The sequence below is a fragment of the Mixophyes fleayi genome, chromosome 6, assembly GCF_038048845.1.
Source record: "Mixophyes fleayi isolate aMixFle1 chromosome 6, aMixFle1.hap1, whole genome shotgun sequence".
Lineage (NCBI taxonomy): Eukaryota > Metazoa > Chordata > Amphibia > Anura > Limnodynastidae > Mixophyes > Mixophyes fleayi.
The window spans coordinates 27,987,155-28,013,725 of record NC_134407.1 but is presented as its reverse complement, the minus strand read 5'-3'; the positions used below and the strand labels follow the sequence as shown (position 1 = coordinate 28,013,725).

General features: G+C 40.9%; 1 protein-coding gene across 8 annotated transcripts; it reads left to right on the top strand.

Moving 5' to 3' along the window:
• The first annotated feature begins 1,090 nt into the window (after positions 1 to 1,090).
• Positions 1,091 to 18,558, top strand: PHC1 (polyhomeotic homolog 1). Of its 8 annotated transcripts, none has more exons than XM_075216114.1 (15): positions 1,091 to 1,192; positions 4,203 to 4,330; positions 6,095 to 6,205; positions 7,116 to 7,193; positions 7,395 to 7,547; positions 9,158 to 9,316; positions 10,752 to 11,079; positions 11,663 to 12,213; positions 12,298 to 12,430; positions 12,652 to 12,839; positions 12,919 to 13,030; positions 14,560 to 14,665; positions 14,945 to 15,104; positions 15,990 to 16,215; positions 16,944 to 18,558. In XM_075216114.1, the coding sequence occupies exons 2-15, from the start codon at positions 4,217 to 4,219 to the stop codon at positions 17,096 to 17,098; spliced, it is 2,574 nt and encodes an 857-aa protein (XP_075072215.1). In that variant the 5' UTR covers positions 1,091 to 1,192; positions 4,203 to 4,216; the 3' UTR covers positions 17,099 to 18,558. The 8 variants fall into 8 exon arrangements, with proteins under 8 accessions (XP_075072215.1, XP_075072221.1, XP_075072218.1 ...); XM_075216120.1 differs by having other exon boundaries at positions 1,093 to 1,199; positions 7,398 to 7,547; positions 14,945 to 15,095; XM_075216117.1 differs by having other exon boundaries at positions 1,093 to 1,199; positions 7,398 to 7,547.
• Positions 18,559 to 26,571: the final 8,013 nt, after the last annotated feature.

Genomic DNA, 26,571 nt, shown 5'->3' with positions numbered 1-26,571 from the left:
TTGTCAAAAAGAGTTCTCAAATAGTCCTACTTATCAATGGATGTCTTCTTAAATCACTCTCTCTTTTTTCCTTTTTCATTTTTTACTTTTTCTTTCTTTCTTTCTTTGTTCTCCTCGCCACTCCACAGTTAAAGATATTAAACCAACAAAAGAAAATAGAAATACATGGTGAAGTACATCAAGGAAGTACTTACTACAGTATGTATAACTAAAGATTCCCTCACCGAGTAGATTGTAAGGCAAGTTTGCCTTTACAAGCCAGCGCCGCTTTAAATTTTACATGCAAAGTCACCGACCTCCTGCGAGATGAAAAAAACGGAGCATAATACATTTACCCCCAGGTTGTTGTATCAAACACTGTGGGGCTGATTTAAAGTTGGACACACAACGGCAATAATTTGTTCTAAAAAAGATATAAAAAAAAAAAGCATGCAAAACAAATGTATTTTCACCCACATGCAGAGCGTATGCATCTCGAGGTGTCCGCTTTTATATCAGCAGTATATGTGCTTGGTTTATGACAAGCCATCATCAGGGTGTATTCGCACCTACCCTATATCAGGTGTAAAAGGTGTTTCTGCAAATGTGCATGCACCGCATTTGCATAAACACGCTTTTACTGTATTCAGCCTATGTTAGAACGTGCCTTCCCTCCCTCACCTGCCTCTCCAGGGGCAGGTGGCAGTAAGTGCCAGATACAGGCCCACTTTCTGGGCACGCATAGAGCGATTCCATGCAAGATATGGAATACATCACACTCTGCATATGCACTTTTGTTTTTTTACAGCCACGTGACTTACTTTCCATTAAGTTTGGTACATCATTAAAGGGAGAATATGGAAGATAAGAAAGTCTAGAACATATGTAAGCAATATAGTACATATGTCATAAGGAACATTTTTAAAACTGTAACCTACTGCTTTTACTTGTATGTGCCATTCTCTTATGGTGAGGCCTATGGATATATTCCCTGAGTGTATTTAGGACAGTATATTGCTGTAATGTGGAGAGCATTACACAGCTGCTCTAGGAAGGCCTCCCCTCCGTTTCCCTGACAACCCAGTGTAAGGTGAGGAGGGAGAGGTCACGTGTTCAGGAAATCGGGCTGTCTGACGGGAAATGACGTCAGAGACTGAGAGAAAGAGCCAGACAGAGAGGGAGACGCAGAGCTCGGAGTGAGCGGCGGGGAGAGGTCAGAGGTCAGCGCGGGACCGTAGGGCTGGGGGAGAGGTCACGGGGTCAACTCTTGACCGAGAGCTTTATAGGACGGGGAGCGGGGGAGGCGGGAGATTTATCGGGTCTCTTCCAGTGTGTCTGTGTATGCTGGGGACACAGAGCTCCTCCCCCTCTGTGTACACACAAATGTGATGTATACACAGTGTGTAGACTGCATGCATTAACAGCACGGGCTAACTGTACGTATAACTGTGTGTATACAACTTTTGGTTACATGTGGTGCTGCAGCTATTTTGTAACTACAAGTCCCAGCATGGTCTGTCAGCTTCTTGCAGTCTTACAGCTGTTGAGAGGATCACTGTCTGACTCTAATCTTATATCCTTGTATAAACAACAAACACGTATGTGTGGGATACACACACACACACACACACACACACACACACACACACACACACACACACACACACACACACACACATCAATGTTTATGCCATATGTAGACTGTATGTATGCAAACTTTATACCCAGCCATGTTCGTATTCTTCCCCTTTAGATGCCAGAAGTATATGTAAAGCTGGGTACACACTACAGAAATTTCAACCAACTTTTTATGCCGAGCGATTTTACATGCGATCGATGTTCCGATCGCTCGATCCATGGACTGCATACACACTAGCCTTGTTTAGGACAATAAAGGGAAGAGCGGACGTCCTTTTAGCGACTCTTTACAGCCATGTTGTCGTGAGCAATGACTGTAATTTTGTACTCACTGTCGTGGATCGGTCGGAAGTTTATACACACTACACAACGGAAACGAGATTGGACCGAAAATATTAAACGGTACGACCAACCAAATGAGGCGACAATCGTCTATTTGGACAGACTTTCGACCATCGTGTCACTGCACACACTGACCCGACTTTTAAACGAGCGGTCGTATGTCAGCTGATTGAGCCGATTATTGGATGAAAACCGTGTAGTGTGTACCCAGCTTTAGCTCTACAATTGTTCACTACATGTCACTTCACTCCTGTAAATGCAAAATAGGTTTTGTACCTATATAATATATTCCAGATCTTTTGTGCAACCTATATTCAGATACACTTCACACATATGATGCCCTTTAATCTTGCATATAATCTAAAGAAAATATTGTTGACCAAATTTAACTCTACATGGACATAGTCGTAGGATTTTGTGTAGTGTATGTGGAAATATTTTAAGGATGCACTGTGTTTTTCTATGTATACCTTCTCCAGTACATTCATACAGTGAAACCAAAATCACTCATGCTCTAATTTGCGGTGTATAACTTTTTGAATGACACCTACATTTTTTTTTATATTCTTCAATTCTGAGCCTTACCTTTATGTTTCTAAAATATTTTTATGTTTACTGAAGGTTTTCTTTCATTATACTGGGTCTATAGAATGAATGACTGAGTGAACAATCAATTATTCTTATGCATGTATAATTACTTTGCATGTTGTATCCGTGAGCATTGCATTAGGAATTTGATGGGACTCACATACACAAAATATATCAATGTAAACAGGAAAATAATGAAATATATGTTTCATTATATGTTTTATCTTATCTGCGCACACACCATGAAATATTTGTGCCGTACAAGTTTTTACTTGGTACATAATAAAAAGTAGTAAAGCATTTTGAACAACCTTTTCCAAAAACAAAGTATTCAAGGTACTGAAATCTTTGAAATTCAGTAGTAATATAATGGTCACTTACCCAAACTCTGAATATCACTTGTGGGATGAATTTCCAGCCATTCCACAGGACTCACAGATGCACCACTCTTAGGGGGGTATTCAATTGTTGCTCCGGACCGCAAAAAAACGAGCGCGTTAAAACTATTACCGTTTATTGGTAAACTTGCGCGTAAAAACCGTTAATACGGTAGTTTACTCGCTGAATTTCATCTCGCAGCTCCCAGCTCAGGGAGCTGTGAGATGAAATTCAGCGAGTAATTACCGTATAAACGGTAATAGTTTTAACGCGCTCGTTCTTCCGGCGGCCGGAGCAACAATTGAATACGCCCCTTGCTGTTTAATAGTCAGTTGCAATTCCAAGTGACTACAAAGTATCACTACACTCAATCTTTGTTATATATATATATATATTTTTTTTTTACAGAGGTCCCTAAAGGGAACAAGCGAACCATGTTATAGTACATCTAAAAGTTTCCTCTATTCATAATGATACAACTGGACTATTTGGAGTGTTATGCACCACCTATGTTGATTGACATGTGCTCTGCTGACCTTGGTCATGTGAACTGTAGCTTTGCACTCAGTTTTTTTTATTTTTATTATTATTATGATCACATCTTTTTTAATTTTAATCTGTATATTCTCATGCATGCACCACTATTTTTTCATATTCTGAAATATTAGGGATGAGCTAGAGAAACATTAGTACTGAAAACAATAGTATTAAACTGCAGTGTATTGAGCCATCACTACAAAGTTGAGGCATGATTACTCGGAGAGTTTCATGCATTCACATCAGATACTAAGGAGAAAATGGAAATCATTGATCCTAGTGGTAATTGGCTGGTCTCTTCTCATGCAAGTTGCCTGGCTGTTTAATTACAATATACAGACATATTCTGTATTTTCTTGTTTAATAAAATAATGCATTGATGGAGTATGCTTGTCAGTAAGTAGCATTGCAAAAATGTATAGTTCAAAACATTATTCATAGTACATAGGGAGGATAGATTTGGCAAAAGAAAATATTCCATAAAATGTAATATTACCTGAACTCATACTCATAAATCTAACTACTAGCACCAATTCATGTGTTTTGTATGTGGCTGTTGGGGAACAAAGCACCCACATACGTAAAGAAATATATTTCATAAATCAAATCCATGTAGAGTCAGACAATGTGTTGTGCATTCACCTTTTAAGAGGGAGAAACGTTTTAGGTTTTAAAAATGCATCATTGGGTGCAAAAAAAGGGATTTAATTTTCATTTCTTAAACCCTTTCTGATTTTCAGATCTGGGCGCCAACATGGAGACAGAGAGTGAGCAGAACTCCACATCCACCAATGGGAGTACAGCGTCTGGTGCCAGCTCACGTCCGCAGATATCGCAGATGTCTCTGTATGAACGCCAGGCTGTGCAGGTACGCTATTCCATAAACCATGCATGTAGCTCTTAATTTTCTCCTTTGATTATGATTTTTGCTGATTTCATATGAACAGGTCAGTCTGTTATAAGCTATCTGTGTACAACCATGGCAGCAAGAAAGTATAAGGGCTAACACGCACACTTCTATCTGTCCTCATCACTTTCCTTCACAAGTACCACTCATGATGTGTGTGTTATCCAAGACTTGGAAGCCTCGGGTTTTAAATGAGCAAACATAATGAACACTTAGGGACTCAGAGTCGGATATATGTTTTTTTTTTTTTGTTTTTTTTTTTATGTTTTTCACATATCGAGCATGTACACCACAAACACATACACATATGTTCATATATACATTTTTGTGTATCTTTGATTTGCTGCTCCCTACGCCTAGAGAGGCAGACAAGCATCGGCCGAGTACACTAAGGATGTGTTCACGTAATTGCGACACAATTACAAGTGGAATCATTTGCAGATGCACCTTTAAGTGATGTATTTTCTTGTAGGTGCTGGAAGGCAAGTGCAGTGATACGCTATGATAATGATAACTATCAGCAGCACTATGTAGCTGCTTTTGATTGGCTTACTGTGTATTTACCCCTCCAACTTGTACTTAAATAAATAGCGCCTCAGCTATATTATATGAAGTTACAACCGTGTATTTGCATTACTTAATTACCCTTTTCATTTGGATTACTGCCGGAAAGAACATTCACTTTTGATTTTTAAATGGAAACAACAGATGTTTGTATTTAATTAGTATTTCAATTTAATTTATTTTTATTTTGAAAATGTGACTTTCGTATTTATTGAGAACGGTCAAGACACTATTCTCTCTTGTGTATATGACCCTTAATTACATTAGTGTACTTACTCTCCTCTCATGCTACTGTTTTACAGTTGGCTGCCTCTTAAGATGTGCCAGACTGAACATATGTACATAAATGTGCAGGGTACAAATACGTCCACCTCTAAATGAGCTCCTTAATGTACAGGCATTTATGTCTGTCGAAATCTTGCCAAAGTGCAATTTATCATTTTCGGAGGCTCCCTCCTGCATCTATTTTTTTAAATACATAATTTTTTTCCCAGTGTTCCTTCTGTTCATTTTATCCACACCTGTTTATCGGCAGACAGTTGTTTATTTTTGTTGATCTCAGACACAACACAAAACTGCTATTTGTATACAAATGTAACAAATGTAAAGCATACAGCATAGTTTTAAGATATTCAGGTGCAACAAAAAATAAACAGCGTTGCCTAAATACATAGCTGACAAACACTGAAAAATAAAGCTACATATTTAGTAAAAGTAACAGATGTGTGCGCAAACCAATACATGAAAGTCGCATGAATGTTTAAAACCTCTTTAATACTTCATGGATAACAGAACACCTGCATAAACAGGACACTTGTTTCTCAGAATATTTTCTTTGTGTGTAATATAAGACTTTAGTCTTTACTGAACCACCTGCAAACCCATCTTGTACGAGTACCACATGACCTTTTTTTTACCTGTGGTTTAGGACACAATCTTTGTGATATTGGGAAACACTGCTTTTACATGTCTGTCCTGTTAAGTGTTCTGATTAGAGAGATTATGGTATGAATGTATTGTCCGGTCGAAGAGCTTTATAATTAACCAGATTGCAGTGCAGCAACCTGGCCTAAACCCTATTATATCTGTGTGTAATCTTTTCAGTTCAAGGTCTGTGTGTTGTGTGGTCTTTAATATGTCAATATGTACCTTTCTCCACAGGCTTTACAGGCTTTGCATAGACAACCTAATGCAGCGCAGTATTTTCACCAGTTGATGTTGCAGCAGCAGCTTAGTAACGCACAGTTACACAGTCTTGCAGCAGTTCAGCAGGTGAGTAATCTGCTGGGTTAGAGCTATAGGGTTGTGAGGATAATGGATTATAACAAAGGATCAGTTGTTAGACTGTCTGCATTGTCTGTCATTACTGGCATATGTCATATTATTTAAACTGTAGTGGACACAAGCAAAACTGGCATTATAGGGAGGGTGGTGACAACTTGTAATAGATATATAAAACAGTTTAAAAATGCATTTGTTGCAATAATATGTGAGATAATAAGTAAGAGTGACAATATAAATAAGGGAGTACTTCAGTAGCCTTTTTATACACCAAAATGATGGTTATTGGTTTTTTTTTTGTGTGTTTTAAATCTGAATAAGTAATATTTTCATAATCTTATTAAGCACCAAATTTGCTAGCCTGCTGCATGTAGACATAGAATTTGACGGCAGAGAAGAACCGCTTGGCCCATCTAGTCTGCCCATGTAAAAATGTTGATTGTAATACTGGAATTTTAAAGGATCGGTAAGCCCCAAACTTACAATTTTAAGCTATGTACTTTGAAGGTAAACTATTTTGTTGACCAGACACTCCGCTGTAGCTCCGTTTAAAGGTAGATTCACCCTCTTTCACCATTTTGTTCTTTTTGCTATCCCATGGCTTTCTGTTTGATAGAGCTTTTGTAGCTATTCTGCTGCAGAATCGCCCCTGATACGGTTTTTTTTGTTTTATTGAAAAAACAAATAAACTTTACTATTTTTTAATTAAACTATTACCGAACCACTATAGAGTGCTGAAGCTCCTCCCACGTGTTTAGAAAAGTGTTTTGATCCTAGACAGATTAAAAAGCTGATTCTCCAGGCATTATATAAAAGTTACAAGTTTAGGTTTAAAGGTCTAGACATACCAAGAAAGACAGCTTTTAATTGCCTTGTCACCAAACCAATTTTACAATTGTAGGCTACCATTGCTGCCACCCGCCAGGCTGCCTCTCCCAACACGGTTTCCAATCAACAGACAAGCACTACGCAAGGATCGGTAGGTGGTATCCATTAAGGGGACATAACCTTCCATGAACAATGTGATTGCATCTTACAGATTCAGCACATTCCTGCACAATCCAGTTATCTGCCATAATGCACTTAGAAAACATAACCAAGTACATCAAGAAGGGCTCTTCACCAGTTGGTGCTGTGTTATGTCACTGTAGATGTTGTTTTCATTTCATGTCTTCGTCAGCAGGCCAGTCTATCAACCAGCTCTTCAGCCCAGCTACTGAGCCGTGCCCAGAATGTCACCGCTCCCAGTGCAACCACACTCACCCAGTCTGTTCTGCTCAGCAATGCCAGTTCCCCACCTCTCAGCCAGTCACAGACGCAAATGTATCTGCGGGTAAGTGAAATCTATCAATCCAAGCAAGATTTCTGTATAGCTTTTCAGGCCTGTCCACTTTTTAGTCCAGTCACTATGAATTAATGTTTTACAGATTGTTAGTCCTACCTATGTAACATGCTAGTTATTTGCTTGCTTATATGCTGAAAGAGCGAAGACATATTAAACAGGACTTCCAGTAGGGTAAATGAGCGGTCCAGTAACAAAAATGGAATGCTTTTGTAGCTCGTATAATGTTGTGCACTCAGTTTTGAAGATTCAAGTTTTGCTTTCTAGTTGTATTTGATATTAATTTATGTTGGCCACAAACACAGCAATAGGGACCTAATATCAGTGACAAGATTTTAGGGTATGATGGTTAGGCTTGAAGTGATCTGCCTGTCGTACTAACGCACCAAGTCCTCAGTAGGGGACATAGACTGTGGGTTTCAGCCCCAGGAGGCAGGGCACTGCCAACAGAACGGATTCCTCTTCATCCTTTTAACTCCAACTTCCCCGCACCCTGATCACCTGCTCCTCCTCATTTCTTTTTTTTTTTTTTTTTCTGTGCACTATATACTTATGTTTTAGCACAGTGCTAGAGGGACAGTCTCGCCTGTCCTTTGGAGCATGGCAGAAGGTATTTTTGCTTAGTTATTTGTTCAGTCCCACCTCTGTCCCCAGCTAAGGCTTTAAGTCAAGTGGTTTTGTGGTCCTGTCCCGGTAGCTTTCGCACTGTTTCCCTGTATTAACTGACAGGCCAGACTTGTTGGAAGGGGGTGTATCCTTACCTGGATCAATATGGCTTAAATTCTGGGCACACATGGGTCAATTGTGGTTGTAGAACTGTTACAAACACAGAGCATTAGCGGTCATCCTCCAACCGCATTTACTATGCACTATAATGATCTGATCAATTTTGATCTGATTATTATCAGTCTTGTTTTGGGGCCACATGTGATGTCATATTGAACCAGTTACCAGATATTGCTACAAATTGCAGCATGTGTGCCCAGCTTACTGAAGCTGATTAAAGAGCTTCTTATGTTAATGGTCCTTTGCCATTGCTGCCTCCTCCATCCCTTTAATCATGGTGCTGCAGCTGACAGCGAAGTGCACACACCAAAGCTTGCTCAAATAGGCTCATGAACGCCACCATCCATGGATTTATCTGAGTGCATGGTGCTTTAAAATCTGGCGTATTATTCTCAGGTATTTGGCATTAACATTTTTGATGACAGTGCTGTACACCATTGCAATAAAAAATGCTTTAAACTGTTCATCTTACCATATGTTTTATTTTCAATTTCATGGTAGTTCTCACTATTTCCCTCCCATCTCCAATGTCAAAATAATCTATTTCTCTTTTGATGGGAGCTACTTGTTCAGTTAAAAAAAAGTAACGATTTGAACAACATTCCTGCTATTTGATGTGTCACGTTTTATACCGCTGTTCCCATCCGTTCAATATGTCTTACATCTAGTGGTTCCTACTCTTCTAGACTTCTGCATGTGCACAGCTTGATGTCATCTACTTTTTATACATACCCATAACAAAACATACATTGTGTCTTGATATGTGCCCAAGTTTTACATCTACTCTTCTCTCATTTTCAATCTTCTCCCTGCAGCAGCCACAGCTGGGTAACCTTTTACAAGTAAACCGTTCACTCGGCCGCGGGGTCCCACTGAACTCTCAGCTTATTCTGATGCCCAATGGCTCAGTCGCTACTGTTCAGCAAGAAGTAACATCTCCCCAGAACCAAGGCATGCATCAAGACTCTGACCAGGTTAGTGATCCATTGTTTAATTTTATAATCGCCTTTTCTGCTAAAAGAGGCATCGGTGCAGTTATGTCTCAGTGTGCTGCAGGCCAAACATTGAGAATATCAGAAGACCAGGGGGTTAAAGTAAATACAGTACGGTGTGCAGATCCTAGAAAAAAAACACAAAAGGATTTCATAAGGATACCCTTGAGTTTTTATACTTTTTCTGTAATGCATTGAAAGACAAGCCGTTATTAAATGTATGTATATGTGTTTACAGGGCACTTTGAATACATTTCATACAATAAATGCAAATTACTTTTGTAATTATTTTTTAGCTTTTTTTTTATGCATTTACCATATGAAACATTTCTGTCAATTGCATACAGGTGGGTTTGAACCCTAATTGCGACAATTTAACATTGTTGATCTGAATGGTCTGATCAGTGCTACCACCTTTCCCCCAACACTGCTGCCAGACATCTGGAAAATCTTCCGGACACCAAACTGGTTGGGGAGGGACTCCTGTCATTGCTAGTGAATGGGAGATTGTTTGTGTTGAAGCCAGCATATATGGAATCTTTAGGGGAACATTAGTTTGTCATTTCTATCCGTATGTCTGTTTATTAACTCCTTGGTCACCTGGAATCGGTGATCTGCTAGAACATCTCTATTATACAGGTGGTGGTTTGTGGCATTTGGAGTTTCCAAGCTAGTTTAGAATCTTTGAAGCTTTCTATTGAGATTGTAAAGGGTGTAGAAGTTTTCTTTTCTATCCAGGTAAATCTGTGATCTTTGATGGATTGCCAGAACCTTTGAAATGTGTGTGCTAAAAGGAGAGTAGTAATCCCTCTCAACCAACAAAAACTTGTGGCTGTACTACGGGAAGTACTGCAGGGACTTGGTACCAGAAAGCACAAATAGCACTGTCACTTGGTGACTTTCATCTGCTGAATTTAGACAATCAATCAAACTTTACATAAGTTCATTGAGCTCCCGTTGGCTCTTATGAGGCAACTGGTTCACCAGATGCCACAGGGTTGAGTAATAAATGTCAGGGGTCTGTATGCTATGGTCTACATGGATTACAGGTCTAAAGTAGTATACACTATTACACTATTTACTGCTCAGATGGGCACAGGATCCCACACTCTTCTGATGGGGTGTGCATTGAATACTGGTCAAATGAATCAGAGACTCTATACTGGTCAAATGGGACTACAAAATAGTGGTCTTGATGACTGATTTGGTGGTTGTGGTGAAAAGCAGTTGTGATGCAAGATAAAAGGGTGTAACCAAAACATTTATTTAATTGCATTTATTGTGTGCATTGTCTCCATAGCCTATACAATCACCTGAGCTTGGACTTTTCCCTGAGAATCACTGTTATAGATTGCACCTAACACAGAACACTCAGTAGCGCCTGAAACATTGTTACCATTGTGTTTTTATACTACAGGTTCAAAACCTGGCTGTTAGAGGTCAGCAGACTGCTCAGCCCACCTCCACTGCTGCAGGGCCTAACATCACTCATTCAGCTCCTACTCCTCCATCCAAACTAACTACTCACTCAGTACCCTCTTCCTCCGCACCCTCACAAATGCCATCTACCCAAGTACCACAGACTGTGAAGAGTCCTATGGGTCCAGCAGGGGGCACAGTGAGTCAGGGGAGTCAGACAGAGGCAGAAGGGAGAAAGGCAGAAGGAGAGGCTGTGCAGCAGAGCGTCGGCATCAACTTGACCAGAGCTGCGACACCAGCACCCAACCAGACCCTCATAAGCTCTGGTGAGTGTCATCTCTCTAGCCACAAAGATTATTTTGCTTAAATATTGCTCATTCTCAATCCTTATACATTTGTCTCGGTTGATTGATAAAATTGAGCAATTGACTTCCCTGACATCCTCTTTTAGGACTTTGCTTTTAAAGGGGTTCTTAAACTAAAGAGAAACTCCATATTGTATCATAAATTAAATGTTGAGATTATTAGACATGATGGATAAATTCCCTTAATTACACCCCAGTTGTATTTTTATTAGTCAATATCATCTAATTGATAAGATTATATTAATATTTTATTTTTACTTTAGTGCATTCCGATTTTGTTTCCCTGGCAAAGTGTTTATTTTATTATGTTTGTGAGTAAATAACTCGCAACTGATTCTTTTTCTTTTTCTTTTTGTTTGTTTTGTCCTTCCCTCAACTTCTGCCGCAAATGTATTCATGCATTTATTGTCATTTGTCTCTATCCCTCTCGCTGCCTTTCACTCTCATGTCATTAACTTTAATTTCTGCTCCTCATCCAATGATCGTTCCACATCTGTCTTTTTTATGCTGATACATTTTCCCTTCTTAATCCTTTCTTCTGTAGCTACTTACACTCACATTCAACCTCACTCAGTCCTGCAACAGAAGCAGGTGGTGTTCCAGCAGCAGATTGCAATCCACCGCCAGTCTCAGCTTGTCCACGCCTCAGCTCACCTACAGATGGCACAGCAGCAGCCCCAGGCTCCTTCACAGCAAGGTCTGCAGGCACCCCCTTCACAGCAGACCCTGGTTGTACAGCCTATGCTGCAGACTCCCGAGGCAACTCTGCCAACAAAAGCCCCTGTGCCCATTCAACCAAAACAACCTGGGAAAGGGGTACCTCCCTTAAACCTTCAAGGGCACCTGGCAGCAAAACCTACACAAGGTGCTCGACCACTTCCAACACCCCCTCCTAACCAGCCTCACATTCCTGTACAACTCGTGGGTGCCAGACAGCAAGGGCCTGCCCAAGCGCTACCCTTGGGGGCCCCCCAGGTTCCGTCACAGGGTTCTTCCTTAACACAGATGACTCTGCCTCCTTCTCCTGCCCCAGTTCCGACTGCTGTGTCTGGTGCTGTGCAGGAAGCCCAAGCTGCATTTTATGGTGTCCTGCAGGTGAGTGTTTAGAGAGGACAAAGGGCTGTGTTAGGTCTGATAAAAAAAAAAAAAATACTATCTAAGATATATTTTGTTTCTTAGAACAAGATGAGTGGAGCTGGGAAGAGGAAGGCAGAGTCAGAGGAGGACAGGGAGGAATCCCCCACACTACCTGTAAAAACATCTCCCCCGGCCGACATTCCACCAACTGTGGAGGAGAGCAACACTCCAGCTGGTAGGTGGATGTGTTTTCATTCTACGTAGTGTCATCCTACCGTCTTTATTCCCTATGTCTTTCTACACTGTTACCTGGTGGACTTTTACTTATGTGTCTCACCTGTCATCTGCTTCTTATCTCACTCCTCTTTATGTGCTGCACATGTTGACACTAGGTGAATGGTCATCAGTACTTTGTCACAAATTGGTTTCATTTTATTTGCACTCTGTACTCCACAGAAAAGTCTGAAGTTGTCTCTCAAGTCTCTCCTGCTCTCTCTGTGTCCGCTCCCCCCTGTGCGCCCACACTCTTGGTCACTTCTCGTCAGCACAGTGACTCCAAGCCCCCACAAGCCATTGTGAAGCCACAGATCCTGACTCATATAATAGAGGGCTTTGTCATCCAGGAGGGAGCAGAACCCTTTCCTGTAAGCACCCTTAAAATTGATCACTATCGATGTTATTCACTGTTGTTGGTTGAGAGGAATTACTCTTGTCTCTTTCTAGGTTGGCAGTCCTCAGATTCCGAAGGACCCAGAGAAGCAGTCTGCTCCTGTGACAGTTTTGCATCCAGCAGAGAGTCTTCCCTCTCATCCTGCAGCAGACCAGACTCTCAGTGGTATGTCTCACCACTGCTTTTTGTTCTATAAAAATCCCTGTCTTGTTGCGCTCTCTCTTACTGTGCTGTTCCTCACCTTTCTATTTATCCTTTGTTGATCGTGATTTTTGTGTCAGGTTTCTATTGCCAAAGGCACAAAACCTTTGTAGTTTTAAATGCTAGGTGTATCAAAGCTTGTAGTTTAGGAAATTGACTCCCTCAGTTAATTTCAATTATTCCAGCTTAGATCTTGTACTCATTTCTGAGTCATGGTACAATGAAGATCATGACATAGTTATTCAAAGTTATACCATGTTTAAATCAACTGTAAGAAGTGAGGATTGAGAGTATTTTGGTAGAGGAGCAATGGGAACAGTTTTTTGATCACAAGAACAAGATGAGGAATTGGGTGTACAGTTAATAGAGGACATTGATGTCAATTTAAGCTGAGTTGATAAATATAGATTTCAGCATGTCTCATGTGGACTGGAATTAGCCAATGACTGCCTCTAGTAGTGGTGTTTTGGATTGCTTGTAGGCAACATCTTTCAAGCAATTCGTTAAGGAAGCAAGATGTAGCTTTCCCAAATGAAGGCGTAGTATCGAATGTAATTGTAGGGAAGAACTCGGGGTCTAGTGACCGTCAGTCGTTTGGTTAAATATACAGATAGCAGTTAAGCAGAACCACAGCAAAACATAGGGTTTAGATTCTAGAAAGACTGACAGTCAAATGCAAAATCACTTATGTTAATCAAATTGTATGGGAATAGGTAGAGGGCAAGAGCACTGAAATAATCAAAACAAAAATAAATGTTTGTAAAAGCAAGTGAAAACGAACATGTGTCTCCAAGGAAGGACTAACAAAACTACATATACAAAATATAGACAGAGCCAATTAGGGGAGGCTAAAAAACATATATAAAGCAAGTCTAAAAGAGATTAAAAACAAATAAATATGCTAAAGTGCACAGAAGTAAAGCTTGCACTTTCATTAGTGAACATACATTATTGAAAGGAAAAAACAAAGGGAGGAATATTTAGACTAAAAGCTGAAAGATCTAAGCCCGCAAATACATCCAGTGATATTTTTTACTTGGCATCAAAAGTGATCGATCAGTGGATATAGCTTACTTTAGAGTTTACAAGGCATTTATATGGAATCCCAAATTAAAGTAATTCCAAAAGTGAAAATCCTTGGATTTGATTGAAAGTTATTGCAGTGGAAGAAGGGGGATAAAGGAAAAGTGTGTTTTAGCCAGTGGTGTGAGCTCAGGAGAAGCCCTGGCTGCCTATAATTATGGTCAAGAAGAGACCTCAGTGACTTTGAAGGAAGGGTGAATACTGGGTTACAATTGTCAAAATGTTCAGCGACCAAAGCAGCTCAACTTGCTAATGCCTTACAAACAGCAGATTCTTGAGCATAATATTAATATTTCTTGCTTTTTGCATTCTCTCTTGATTTTATTTCTTTATGTATGCCACATGCTGCTTTTCTTGTTTTCCTTTTTCCTTTTGTGACACATTTCTCATTTTCCAATCATGGTTGACAGATTCTGGTAGCTCAAAGCTTTTGAAATGCGAGTACTGTGGGAAGTTTGCACCAGCACGCCAGTTTCGTGGCTCAAAGAGGTTCTGCTCTATGACTTGTTCCAAAAGGTAAACAAATGGAAATGGCAGTGGAAATAGAGGGTAGTCGTACTGGACTAGTCTAATATAAATGGCCCAACACCTCTAATAAAGTTTAATTTGCTATAACTTGTAGTACCATCAGTCTGTCATTTATGACTATAGGGCAACCATTTGAGTTGACTTCTGCTTTCTAGATTTTTGTTGAACTTCAAGTCACATCAGCCATGCAAGCCACGGGTTGTCCTAGTCTGCATTTAGACTAGGTAAAGATGTTTAGTGTTTAATTTCTCAACAAATCTATTTCAGATATAACGTCGGTTGCAGCCACCAACTCCGTCTTCAAAGAAAGAAACTAAAGGAGCTCCAGGAGGCGGGGGGCATGAGAGTACGCAGACGTGGTCCACGGAGGAACAGCTCGGAGATTGCACGTGCCAAGATCCAGGGAAAGCAAATGCGGGTAACAGAGGTGCCTTGCGCCTTCTTCCTTTCAAAACAATATACAGGCAAAAGATTTGGACAAATGCAACATTTTAAACAGCTGAGGTTCTGCAGTGTGACAGGGAAATAACATATCGCATAAGTGAAAAGAATTACTATTAAGAATCTAAAGATCAGTTTACTTGCAGTATGTTAGTGTGACTAACCCAATGTTTCATACTGTGGTATCCCCAGCCTTACAGTTACATTCTCAAACCACTGACTCACTATAAACAGCAAGCTGAGATTCTTCATTTTTTCAGTATACATTTATTGGTGAAATATGTTTCCTATTCACTTGTCAACTCCCATTTTCACCAAAACTTCAGTTCACTTTAAGGTACAGTGCTCAGGTACAATTGTATTTGAAGAAATGATTTGTCTTATTTCGATTATAAATATTAATAAAAATAAATTGTTGGTTGGTATACATGCTTGTAATGTTCATCAGTGAACATTTCAAAAGAAGCCTCTTGGTTAACAGATTGCATTGTTCCTATATTCTGCAACAATAAAAACATGACCCTTATTAATTTGTAGCCATGCATGCCGCAGTAAATGTAGGAGCTTTCTTGGCCATGAATGGTTGGATAGTATTGTGCTTTGGATCGGAGGGTTCCATCAGGTTGCAGTGCAGTGTAAGCCACAGCATAGCAGCCTATGAGTCCTTAAGAAAAATATAGTAATTACTCATCTATTACTCCATTTTGCTTATGTAGGACCCATGAGAGAGAGTTAAAATTCTTAGTCTCCTAAAGTTATGTATCTTAAGGATATTTAATATCCCTTAAAGTAATTCTAAATGTATAACCGTCTCCCTAAACACAATTTTCACTAAATTCCTTCCTTCTCCTGACTCCATCCTTTCTTACAGGCGGATTCCAGCCGTGGATCTGATAACTCCAGCTACGATGAGGCTTTCTCCCCCACCTCCCCAGCCCCTCCCTCTTGCAGAACATCACATGGGGAGAGAGATGGGAGTACCCCCACCAGCGGACCCTCAAACTCTGAGCTTCTGGGGATTAATCCCGTGTTTCTGTCAAGCAATCCCAGTCGCTGGAGTGTGGAGGAGGTGTACGAGTTTATTTCTTCTTTACAAGGTAATGGAAACATTGCTCTTTTCCATGAAGGAACTGGGAACCCTAGTTGCATATGGAACATGGATCAATGTGTGTAGGTGCCATGGAACAGGGAGAACTCTGTGTGTAAGGGACAGGGCACACATTACTGTAATAGGATATATGGTGACAATAAACACAAAGTTTTAGTACAGTACCGTACAGGCAGATATATACTGGATTAGTGTATGCTGACAGGTATATTTCACCTTGGTTACTAACCTACTTGTTTTAAAACCGCAGGAAATTGTTATTGTCTGTTAGCTGCTGAAGGACTTATAGGCCTGTTGAAAACCTGGAAAATGGTCCTGGGGTTTATGGTTGGAGAGTGAGGGTGGGCTCCATGCATTAAGCCCATTATACAGGTCTTCCAAGTTACCAGTGATTCTGTTGGTAATGAAGAGTTGCACCAGAGTGGTGCTAGTAAAAGGCTGCAAGGCGGCTCAGTCAGTCTCTCACTGCCTGGGGACAGGGGCTGCAGAGTCTCTGAGATAAAGCTTGATATATTTATATAGTGTTTATATAGCATTGGAGCCTAGAACAAAGAGTGTAGACACCATGGGTCTAGGAGCAGATATCTCCAAACTCCTGCTTGTATTTGTTCGTACTTCTAGTGGGAACACAAGATTTGTGGGTAGTTCTGGTTTTTCTGATTGTCGTGATATGGAACATGAACAAAAACGTTTAATTTTCCTTACCTTTCATTTTAGGATGCCAAGACTTAGCCGAAGACTTCCGATCTCAAGAGATTGATGGGCAGGCTTTATTACTTCTGAAGGAGGAGCATCTGATGAGCGCCCTGAATATTAAACTTGGACCTGCATTGAAAATCTGCGCCAAAATCAACCTGTTAAAGGAGACTTAACTTTCTGCATTTTCTCTACAAAGCACAAGGGGGTGGAGGAAACAACCATGGACTCCCCAGTCAAATGGCCCCCTGTTACTTCTCAAGAGAAAGGTGTAGGGAAGCAGTAAGCAGAACTTAAGGAAAGTGGGATATCAGCGGTCATCACAACTAGCCACCACTTCTAAAACACTCCCGTACACTCATGCTCTAAGCTCTTCTTTTATCATCTCCTCATTATTATTCTAAATATATATCTATATCTTCTGTATCTGTTCATTCAGGTACCATGCCTACCAAGGGGAAGCTGCAGGCAAAAAGAAGACTTTCTACAGGCCAAGCTTTGTGCAGATTATGTTCCTTATAAGCTAGACATGTGGAGGCAAGAGTATAGTAGTAAGTGCAGGGCAACAGCAGACATCAATCTACATGTAGCAAATCTGTAGACAAGATGCAGATTGAAGTTGTCTGTGCAGATACAGGGACGTATCATATACGTACATGTCTCCATGTGACTGAATGTATATAGTGAGATGCCCTGATTACGCTTGTTGTAGAGATCAGTATTTCAAACATGTCCACACTTCTTCCTGTGTGCCTATTATTAGTGTACGGCGGTCTGTTGCACGTATATGCAATGGTTTGATATGTTGGACATACTAATCTAATACACACATTGCTGCAGCATGCAATACTGCCTATTGATAACCCTAGTCACAGAGGCTGACCACTGTTGTACTTTGATACAGCGGTCTACTTATGCCCAAGCCCCTCTGTGAACCAGCATCCCAAGCTTTGGGATCTGAGCCTTAATAATACTCATCTCATTAAAGAACATCCCTGTTATTGCTGTACTGATATACTGCAAATGGATCTGGTGGGCACAGCACCCTCCTGTGTGGTCACTAAAGTGCACAGTCATCTGAACATGACGGAGACTGACGTTTCCTGAGCCATTATTCAATCTATTCATTTACTAGTTACTAGTGAGGCACATTGTGCCTTAGTGATGTTACTAATACCTAACGAATGTATAGACTGAATGTTGTTTCAGTGATCTGTCCCCAGTGTGCGTCGGTTACTGGTGTCCCTTAGCATCCAGACACTAACAAGCACAGCACAGTATCATTTATGATCCTGGCAAACGTCTACCGTTTGTCCTGGAATAACATGTTTTTAAAGTTCCCTTAATTCTCGTTTGCATACCCACATTGTTTTGTGACCATTTTTGCAGTACTGGCTTCCTCCCCCGTTTGTATTTTATTCCTTTTTATTTCTAACATATATAAATATATATATATATTTTTTCTTTTCTGTAGGTTTTTATGTAAGAGGGGAGTAACACTGACCATAGGATGCTGTGACTGTTGGCCAGCGGATATAGCAGCAGAGGGTGGGAGGGAATGGGAATGTTCCCTTTTTGTTTTGTTACATTTTGTCAGCACTTGAAGACAATGAAATAAAATAATCATTGCTTTGGATCTCTGGGATCATGTGATGTAAATGGTTCATTTTGCTATGATGCAGTACACTTGTTCAGCCAACAGGCGGGGGATCTCAATACAGCCTGCCAGATGAAGCCTGTACTTTGGAAACTTTATTCCATAAGACCACATGTAGTGCTTCCAGATATTGTTTTAGATTAAGAACTAGGATGCCTATGTGGTCTGAAGATTGCTCATACCAAGTCACCCCGACACTTCTTGGTGACAATTATAATGGTTACAGGCAGTGCTTTTTTTTTTCTTGTCATAGAACTCACAGAACTGAGTTCCGGCACCTATTTTCAACAGTTTTAAAAGTAACTTTTGAACATTTGATATTTGGTCCACGTGGACTTGAATCGCCCTGTCGAGCGTAGCAGGTCGGCGCAAAATCATTAAAACGGTGCATGCGGGCTGCTTGTGTGTCGTGTCCGATGCACGCACACTTCGTCCGCGCTGGTTGTGATGGCACTGCTCGGCTTGTGGCGCTTCTCAGCTTGTGATTGGTTGTGTGGTCGCGCACTGAGATCTTATTGCGGGCGATGACCATTATGTTTCGTTACACAACTGACGTGTGTGGATGTGTGTATAGTGAGTGACTACGTGATGTGAGTTCCGGCACCTTTTTTCTTACAAAAAAAGCACTGGTTACAGGAACCTGTTTCCACTTAACCTGTTTAAATGAGAGTTTTTGTCCAAAAGGACATCAGCAGCAAAGGCCTAAGTAGGAGAACCTGAAAAGAAATGTTTCCCTGCTGCGGTGATTTACATAATTCACTGTTGAACTATCAACATGTTACTTAGGGTAGGCTTAGGGTAATTCTCAGAAGTGATTAAAACCTCAGCTGAAACGGATACAGCAATAAACGAGGGATCAGAACTAGTGATTGTAGAGATTACAATTGCTAGTTTCAAGTCTTCATTTGTTCTTTTTCGCATCCGTGCATTAGTGATTAAAGTGAACCTGTCGTCTACGTACAGTGGAGGCATTCATTTTGTGGGCTAAAAAAGCAGTATTTAGTGGTGTCAGTTTGCTAGCAACCAGCAACATCACTGAGTCACGGCTTGACTCATAAATATTAGTTGAGACCACAAAATTGATGCATCCACTCTTTGGAGGTGATGGGACAACTTTAAGTGACTCATTTAAAAGCCGGTGTATAGGCAAGGAGCATGTAATCTCTCTGAACACTTGCACAGATGTGATAGCTTTAGAAATTGCAGTCGGATGCACTGAACTGGGGTGAGATTATCTCCATAAGGGCAAAAGACAACCAAAGCTGAGAAGACAAAGGAAATAAAACGGGAATGTTACAAATAATTGTGTAGGTGTTGCTGGTATAATGGTGGTAGGGGTAATTTACAGACTAGTCCTTTAATCGAGCCTACGGATTGCTCGCTCATGTTGCCCCAAAATAAATCAAAATGAAAACTGATAGAAAATCAGCATCTTGTAATTAATTGGGAAATAAAGTTTAATAATTAAACCACAAAATACATTTTAGATGTTTAAATGTTAATGGTTGTATCTATTATTTGACTATATTGTGCCACATTTAGCAGCACACATTCTAAGCTTATTTTATATAGGAAAAAGTTACAGATCAGGTGCAAGCCAAAATCAGTGAAAGTTTTAACCATTCTGCGGAGGAATCTCGCATTTCATTGAAGCTGCCCTATGATATGAAGAGGGGAAATATGGTAAGCGCAATGAAAGCCATATAAAAGAAGGAGCAGGGTCCCACAACAAAAGTAGTCTTACAGTGCTCCTGTCAAACCAATGTGGGAACATTACGGTATAAATGCAACTTTTTGCGATTGGAATTGTAGCAGAAAATTTGAGACAATTAAATATGCATTTATTCTTACAGACATTGTCAGAATTGGTTGTGTCTCTTATGGGGTCAATATGTGACAACAGTTTGGGACTTTTTCCTCACAGTGACCAGAATTCATCACATTGCTGTGTTCTTGGTTTTTTTTTTAGGCCAGCCACACTATTGGCTTAGGCAGCTGCACCACCACTATTCCATGTCCCTAATTCCTGATTCTTAACTTGCTCTGATTTATATAATGGGAGGGGCATAGAGGCGTGGAGCAATTATGGTGACGCTGCCTGAGAATCCCACTTAAATAATTAGGGTGAGTACTCTAAAGGACATGAGGCTATATCACAGGGGTGGGCAAACCTGTCCTCAAGGGCCATATCCAGTTCATGTTTTTAGGATTTCTGTCTGTAGAAACAGGTGGGATAATTACTGACCCAGCCAAATAGATTAACTCAGCTGTACATGATTAAAGAAATCCTAAAAACATGAACTGGATATGGTCCTTGAGGACAGGTTTGGCCACCCCTGCTATATCATATAGTTCCATTTGCCTACGTAATAACTTTATGAATCTATGGACATATTGGCTGTATCGGGGCTTATATGATACCTGGTGGTTTGTAAGGCATATTGGCTACACATTACATCTGATGTTATATTGATTTGTGACATTATTATTATGTTTTATTTATAAGGTGCCACAGTGTCTCCGCATATTGGCTATATATTGGTGTGTTAGGCTATATTTTGGCTACACACAGGCATATGAAGAGATATTTGGGACTGATTTATATGGCATTTCCTTCATAACACTTTTGCCCACTTCTGAATTTCGGGTAGGTCTTCCAGATTCCTGCAAAGAGTAGATCATCCTTCCACATCATGCACATTAAATAATGAAGTGAGCTGGATGGGGGCTTTGATGCAATTGTACTATTTTGTCACAGGTTTAGGGCCAAAATTACATAAGGGAGTACAGTGATCTCCATGCAAGTCTAAGAGAATGTGAAGACTTCACATCCGCTCTTACTAGCGCTTATAAACCAATTCATGTCATGCTGCAAGCATTGTCTGTGATGTAATTCAGTGTATTGGTGGTCACTGACCCAGCCCATGCCATGGCTTCTGACAGCGACAGCTCTCACAGTGCTAGCCTGATTAGGGGGTAGTTCTACAATTCTGGCCACTTCTTAGGAAAGTGTCCTCCCGGCTGCTATTTCTACTACTACAATATCACTTGACATTAGTGGTAGTGCTCCTGTACAGACTTGATGCCTCTGCAGCGGTCAACGTAAAAACTTTGTCTCCGACACAGGATTCATCTGATGCCGGAGTGTCTCAGGTAAGAATGGATATTCAGAATTCAATGACTGCAGCACCTGCTTCATATGTGGGTAGCTTCAGTGGTCTCAGGTTTGGCAGTATTTTACACTGTCGACATGATTTTCATTGAAGGAAGCCATTCTATGCTGTGTGGAGGGGTTGAAAACTCTGGCATTGTGCAACACCACAAATATCTCTGGTGCAAAGTATGACTCTGGCAATATTGACACAAGCTCGAAGGTCATTGTGAAGGTTTGTATGTACTGGGGTGGCCACTGCTTAATTCAATGGGGGCAACAGCCGCTAGGAGAAGGAGGATGCCTCTAATGAAGTTATCACAGCCACATGCATGTACATGTAGCATGTTGTGTTTCTCTGTGTCTGTGTTGTAGAATCGATGACTTGTGCTTCATCGATGCAATCCCAACACGTAGACAGCATGATAAAAGTGTGGCGAGAGGGCGAAATACAAGGCCAGAGTATGTTCTCTTCACTTTCTAGGGAGATAGCGGATAGTCTCAGGTTCTTGTAATTAGATGTTAGCTGTCTTTAGTGTGTGGAATCTGAATACTCTGCTGCACATTCAGGCAGAACTATTCCAGGCTGTGAAGCATGAGGCAGAGCCGCTATGTTCTGAATTAATCCATTCAGCCACATGCGTGTTTAAGTCTGGTTTCCATTGGACCACCACCATATTCTTCAACTCAAACAGTGACATTATAGATGGAGGACCTCCTTGCACATTTACAGGCAATTTGCCTTCCGCCATATTTTGTTCTTGAATGTCTGTATTAGACTGTCAACTTTTCACACAATAAATATAAGCAATGTGTCTGTCTTGGTTACATTACATTACCAGTGTAGTGTGTTGTAGATCTATGGAGGGATAGGTATGGAGCCATACAATGGAGCTATCCACCAGCAGCATGATTTGTTTGATATCAGTCCCTTAGCAGATAGTTTCCCACTGTCCTGTTCAAACTGTCCATCTCTACTACCATTTAAGTCTGTGCCTGCTTTCCTGATATACACTGATCAGCTACAACATTACAACCACTGACGTGAATAACATGGATTATCTTGTTACAATTTCACCTGTGAAGGGCAGTAATTGAACTATCAGTTCTTGAAATTGATGTGTTGGAAGTAGGAATGGGCAAGTGTAAGAAACTGAGAGACTTTGACAAGGGCCAAATTGTGATGACTAGACGACTGGGTCAGAACATCTCTAGAACGGCAGGTCTTGTGAGGTGTTCCAGGTATGCAGTGGTTAATACCTACCAAAATTGGTTCAAGGAAGGACAACTGGTGAAGCGTAAACAGCCAATGTAAACAGAAGTGATGAGTGAATGGCTGCGTACCAAAGTGCAATGAGTATGGAGCTTATCTGATAATGAGGTGGGTCACTGTCTTCCTTAGCCCTGATCCATATATCAAACAATCATATAGTAGCACACTGAAACTCAAGCAAATAGGAATTGCGTACAGGTTAAGTAATCTGACAATAACCAAAAAACAGACTTCCTACAGACATGGGTTCAAATCTCTGTGTGCTCCTTGTTGGCTTAGACAAATACACTTTGTCCCAGACATCTAGATTTTAGGGACTGTTTACATCTGTCATTGCTGTATACATTGCCAGCAAATATAAGACTCTTGCACTTAAAGAGACTGCTGTTGTTTCTTAAAAAAAAAATCTTATTATGCAATTTAGATTATACATTAAATTATACTTGAAATCCCAACCAATTATTCAAACCGATTGGGCTTATTAGAAAATGGTTTCATGTCTTCAGTCACAGTATTGTGATGAAGATATTAGCTGGGAAATGAGTTTCAGTGCTTCCCTAAAGTGCAAAGATTAGGAATTAAACCTGGGTCTCCAGCATAACAATCATTTACTTGCAGAATAGTTATAAAAGTGCAATGTTATTTGTACAGTTTCATTAATGAAAATTATGTTAAAACAGATTTCAAGTATTTATAAAGCTTTGCATCCTCGCTTTGGAAAATGATTGCCCTTCACAGTGCCCATTTCTTTCAACATTAACTGGCATTACAATTATGGTGACATATTTTCACACAAGCACTGTGTCCACAGCATGTGTGTGGATCGACCTTATGCTGTCTGATATGCGTGAGAAAACCTTATATAAGCAGAGAATTGAACGGCTAATAAACATGGCTCTATACGGCATTAACCTACTCGCTACTGGTGTCCACAACCGTTTAACACTACCCTGCTGTAAGCACTTTATGGCATTGGTTTCCAGGGCTGCCAAGAGGAATTCAGGGCCCCAGTACAACAACTTCATGGGGCATGTGAAAAAATTTTGCAGCGGCGCAAAATTTCGAGTGGCTGTGGTCATACAATTCGGAGTGTGGCTATGCATCATTGGGGCATGGCTGGCGGGGAAAAGTGCTAGGCCCTGAATTCGCCGGAGCATGACATATGTCCAAGCACTCCTGACTTTCAGGACATCTAGCACCACAGTGTAGTATAGAAAGAATGCAGTGTGTACAGAAAGAGTTCACAGTCTTGGCCTGCACCTTACATTGGGAGGAACACTCACCAAAAATTGGCATTGTCCCACTAGAATCACATTTCACAGACTCTTTTGCTCTGCCCTACCTGTTCTCACTTTCACATGTGGCAGCAGGTTTCTTTAGTTGTGGCTTGTCTGGGTCCTGGAATGTTGGGGGGCCTTATTTGGAAAAAACATTAAAATAATAGTATTCCCATTTAATAAGTAAACCTAATTCCCTCCCTACATACAGCCCCAGCAATAAATTAATACTATTTACATTTCATAAATATACCTATTTCCCACAACCCCCACTGCCATTAAATAATTCAGTCACATTTAATAGCTCCCATACCACCCCATCTTAAATTAATAGTCCCCACTATTACCCTGCAAACAAAATAGCACCCATTAATTAGCCACCATCTACCTCACACACACACTACATTGCCAAAAGCTCCCTGTGCCATCACACATTACTGTGCTCCTTAATCATCACCACGCTATTTCCCCTTATGATCGCACTGCGCCCGCCATGCTGCTTTTCCCCCTTCATCACACTGTGCCATGCTGCTCTCCCCCACTTCTTCATCACCCTGTGTCTCTCTGCGTTCCACTCTTTAACTTACCTTTATATTGCCTTCTTTCATCTTTATTTTCTTTTCTGTCTTTCGTGAGCTGCTCCTCACTGAATGTCGGGCGTGACATGATGATGTCACGCCCGACATTCAGTGCAAACGGAGGAGGAAAGAGGGACGCCGGCGCCGCGATCATTTGAGTATTTGTATACTCACATTATCCCAGCGCCGGAGCACTCTTCCCCTCGTGGACAGGTGGGGTCAACCAGATGTCGACATGATATCGTCTCAGTTGAACTGCAAGGTGGAACTCTTCTGTGCCAGGGGAAGAGATCCTCAAGCAGCCTTCGTAAATGCCACGTTAGTCCCTGGCGATTCCACCTGCTTTATCTGTTTACTCTGGTGGCCATGGTGCCATGGGTCCTGAAGAAGGTAGAGATAGAGGAAGTTCTGGTTATTCTTGTGGCTCCTGACTGACCTCAGAGGACCTTTGACACTGATATTCAGTCCAAGGCAGTGGGGCAGTTGTGGCATCTCAGACCAGACCTGCTAAGTCAAGGACCTACATCACAGTTTGGAACATCTGGCTATAACAGTGTGGCTGTTGAAACAATGATCCTTTGAGGATGATTGTCCGAGTATGTTGTGCAAATCATACACCAGGCTCCGAAGATGGTATCAGACAAAAATCCTAGAGTCTGGCAGACGTCTATTATCTGGTGTGAAAGGGTTTCCCTACCTCTTCTTTTTGTTTTCCCAGACTTCTTATAGGAAAAAAACTGGAAGCCACTTTACACCTTAACTCTATTAAGTTTCAAGTGACAGCTCTTTTGGTCTTCTTCTAAAGTGGACTAGCTTAGATGCCTGAAGTGCAGACGTTCTGCAGGGTGTACTTCATGTACAAACTGTTTATGCACCACCAGTGGCTCCTTGGTATTTAAATTTGGAGTTGAAAGCTTTTCAGCTTTCCCCTTGGACTGTTGATTTGAAATTTCTTACATGGATAACGGTCTTCCTTTTGGCCATTTCTACAGCTGGAAGAATTTCAGAGTTAGCAGCCTTGTTCCACAAGTCACCTCTTCTAGTTATTCAAAAGAATAGGGCCATTCTTTGGCCCAAAACTTTCTTCCTACCTAAGGTGGGGTCTAGATTCCATTAATCAAGACATCCATGCTCTGACCAAGAGTAGGTCTTAAAAGGACAAGGGTTCTCTTCGATCTCTGAATGTGCAAACTTATGTACGTAGGACATATCTTTTGGTCTTCTATGACGCACACAAGAGGGGCTGCCCTGCCTCTAAAGTTACCATTGCTAGATGGATTACAGCTGTAATCAGTCAGGCTTATAGTGGAGCAGGGGCAGTCTGTTCCTGAGAATCTTTGGGCTCACTCCATCAGGTTACAGAGTGCTTCTTGGGCAACATGGCATGGTGCCTCAACTGAGCAACTCTGTCAGGCAGCTACCTGGTTCTCTGTTCACACTTACCAGATTCTACAAGTTGAATGTGTTTGCATACAGGGATGTTACTTATGAGAGAAATGCACTTTGTGGTTTCTTCTGAGCGTTTCCACCTGTGATCGCAGCTTTGGGACATTCCCGATGTCCCCCAAAGGATGCCAGAGAAAAAATGAAAAAATCATCTTTGTGCTCTGGATTCTCCTTTTATGACATGGTTGGTTTTGTTTTTGCTCAGGTGGATGTTGTTCCCTCTTTTCTGTTAGCTTATCTCTATTTTTCTCCTTTTCTGTGGGCTAA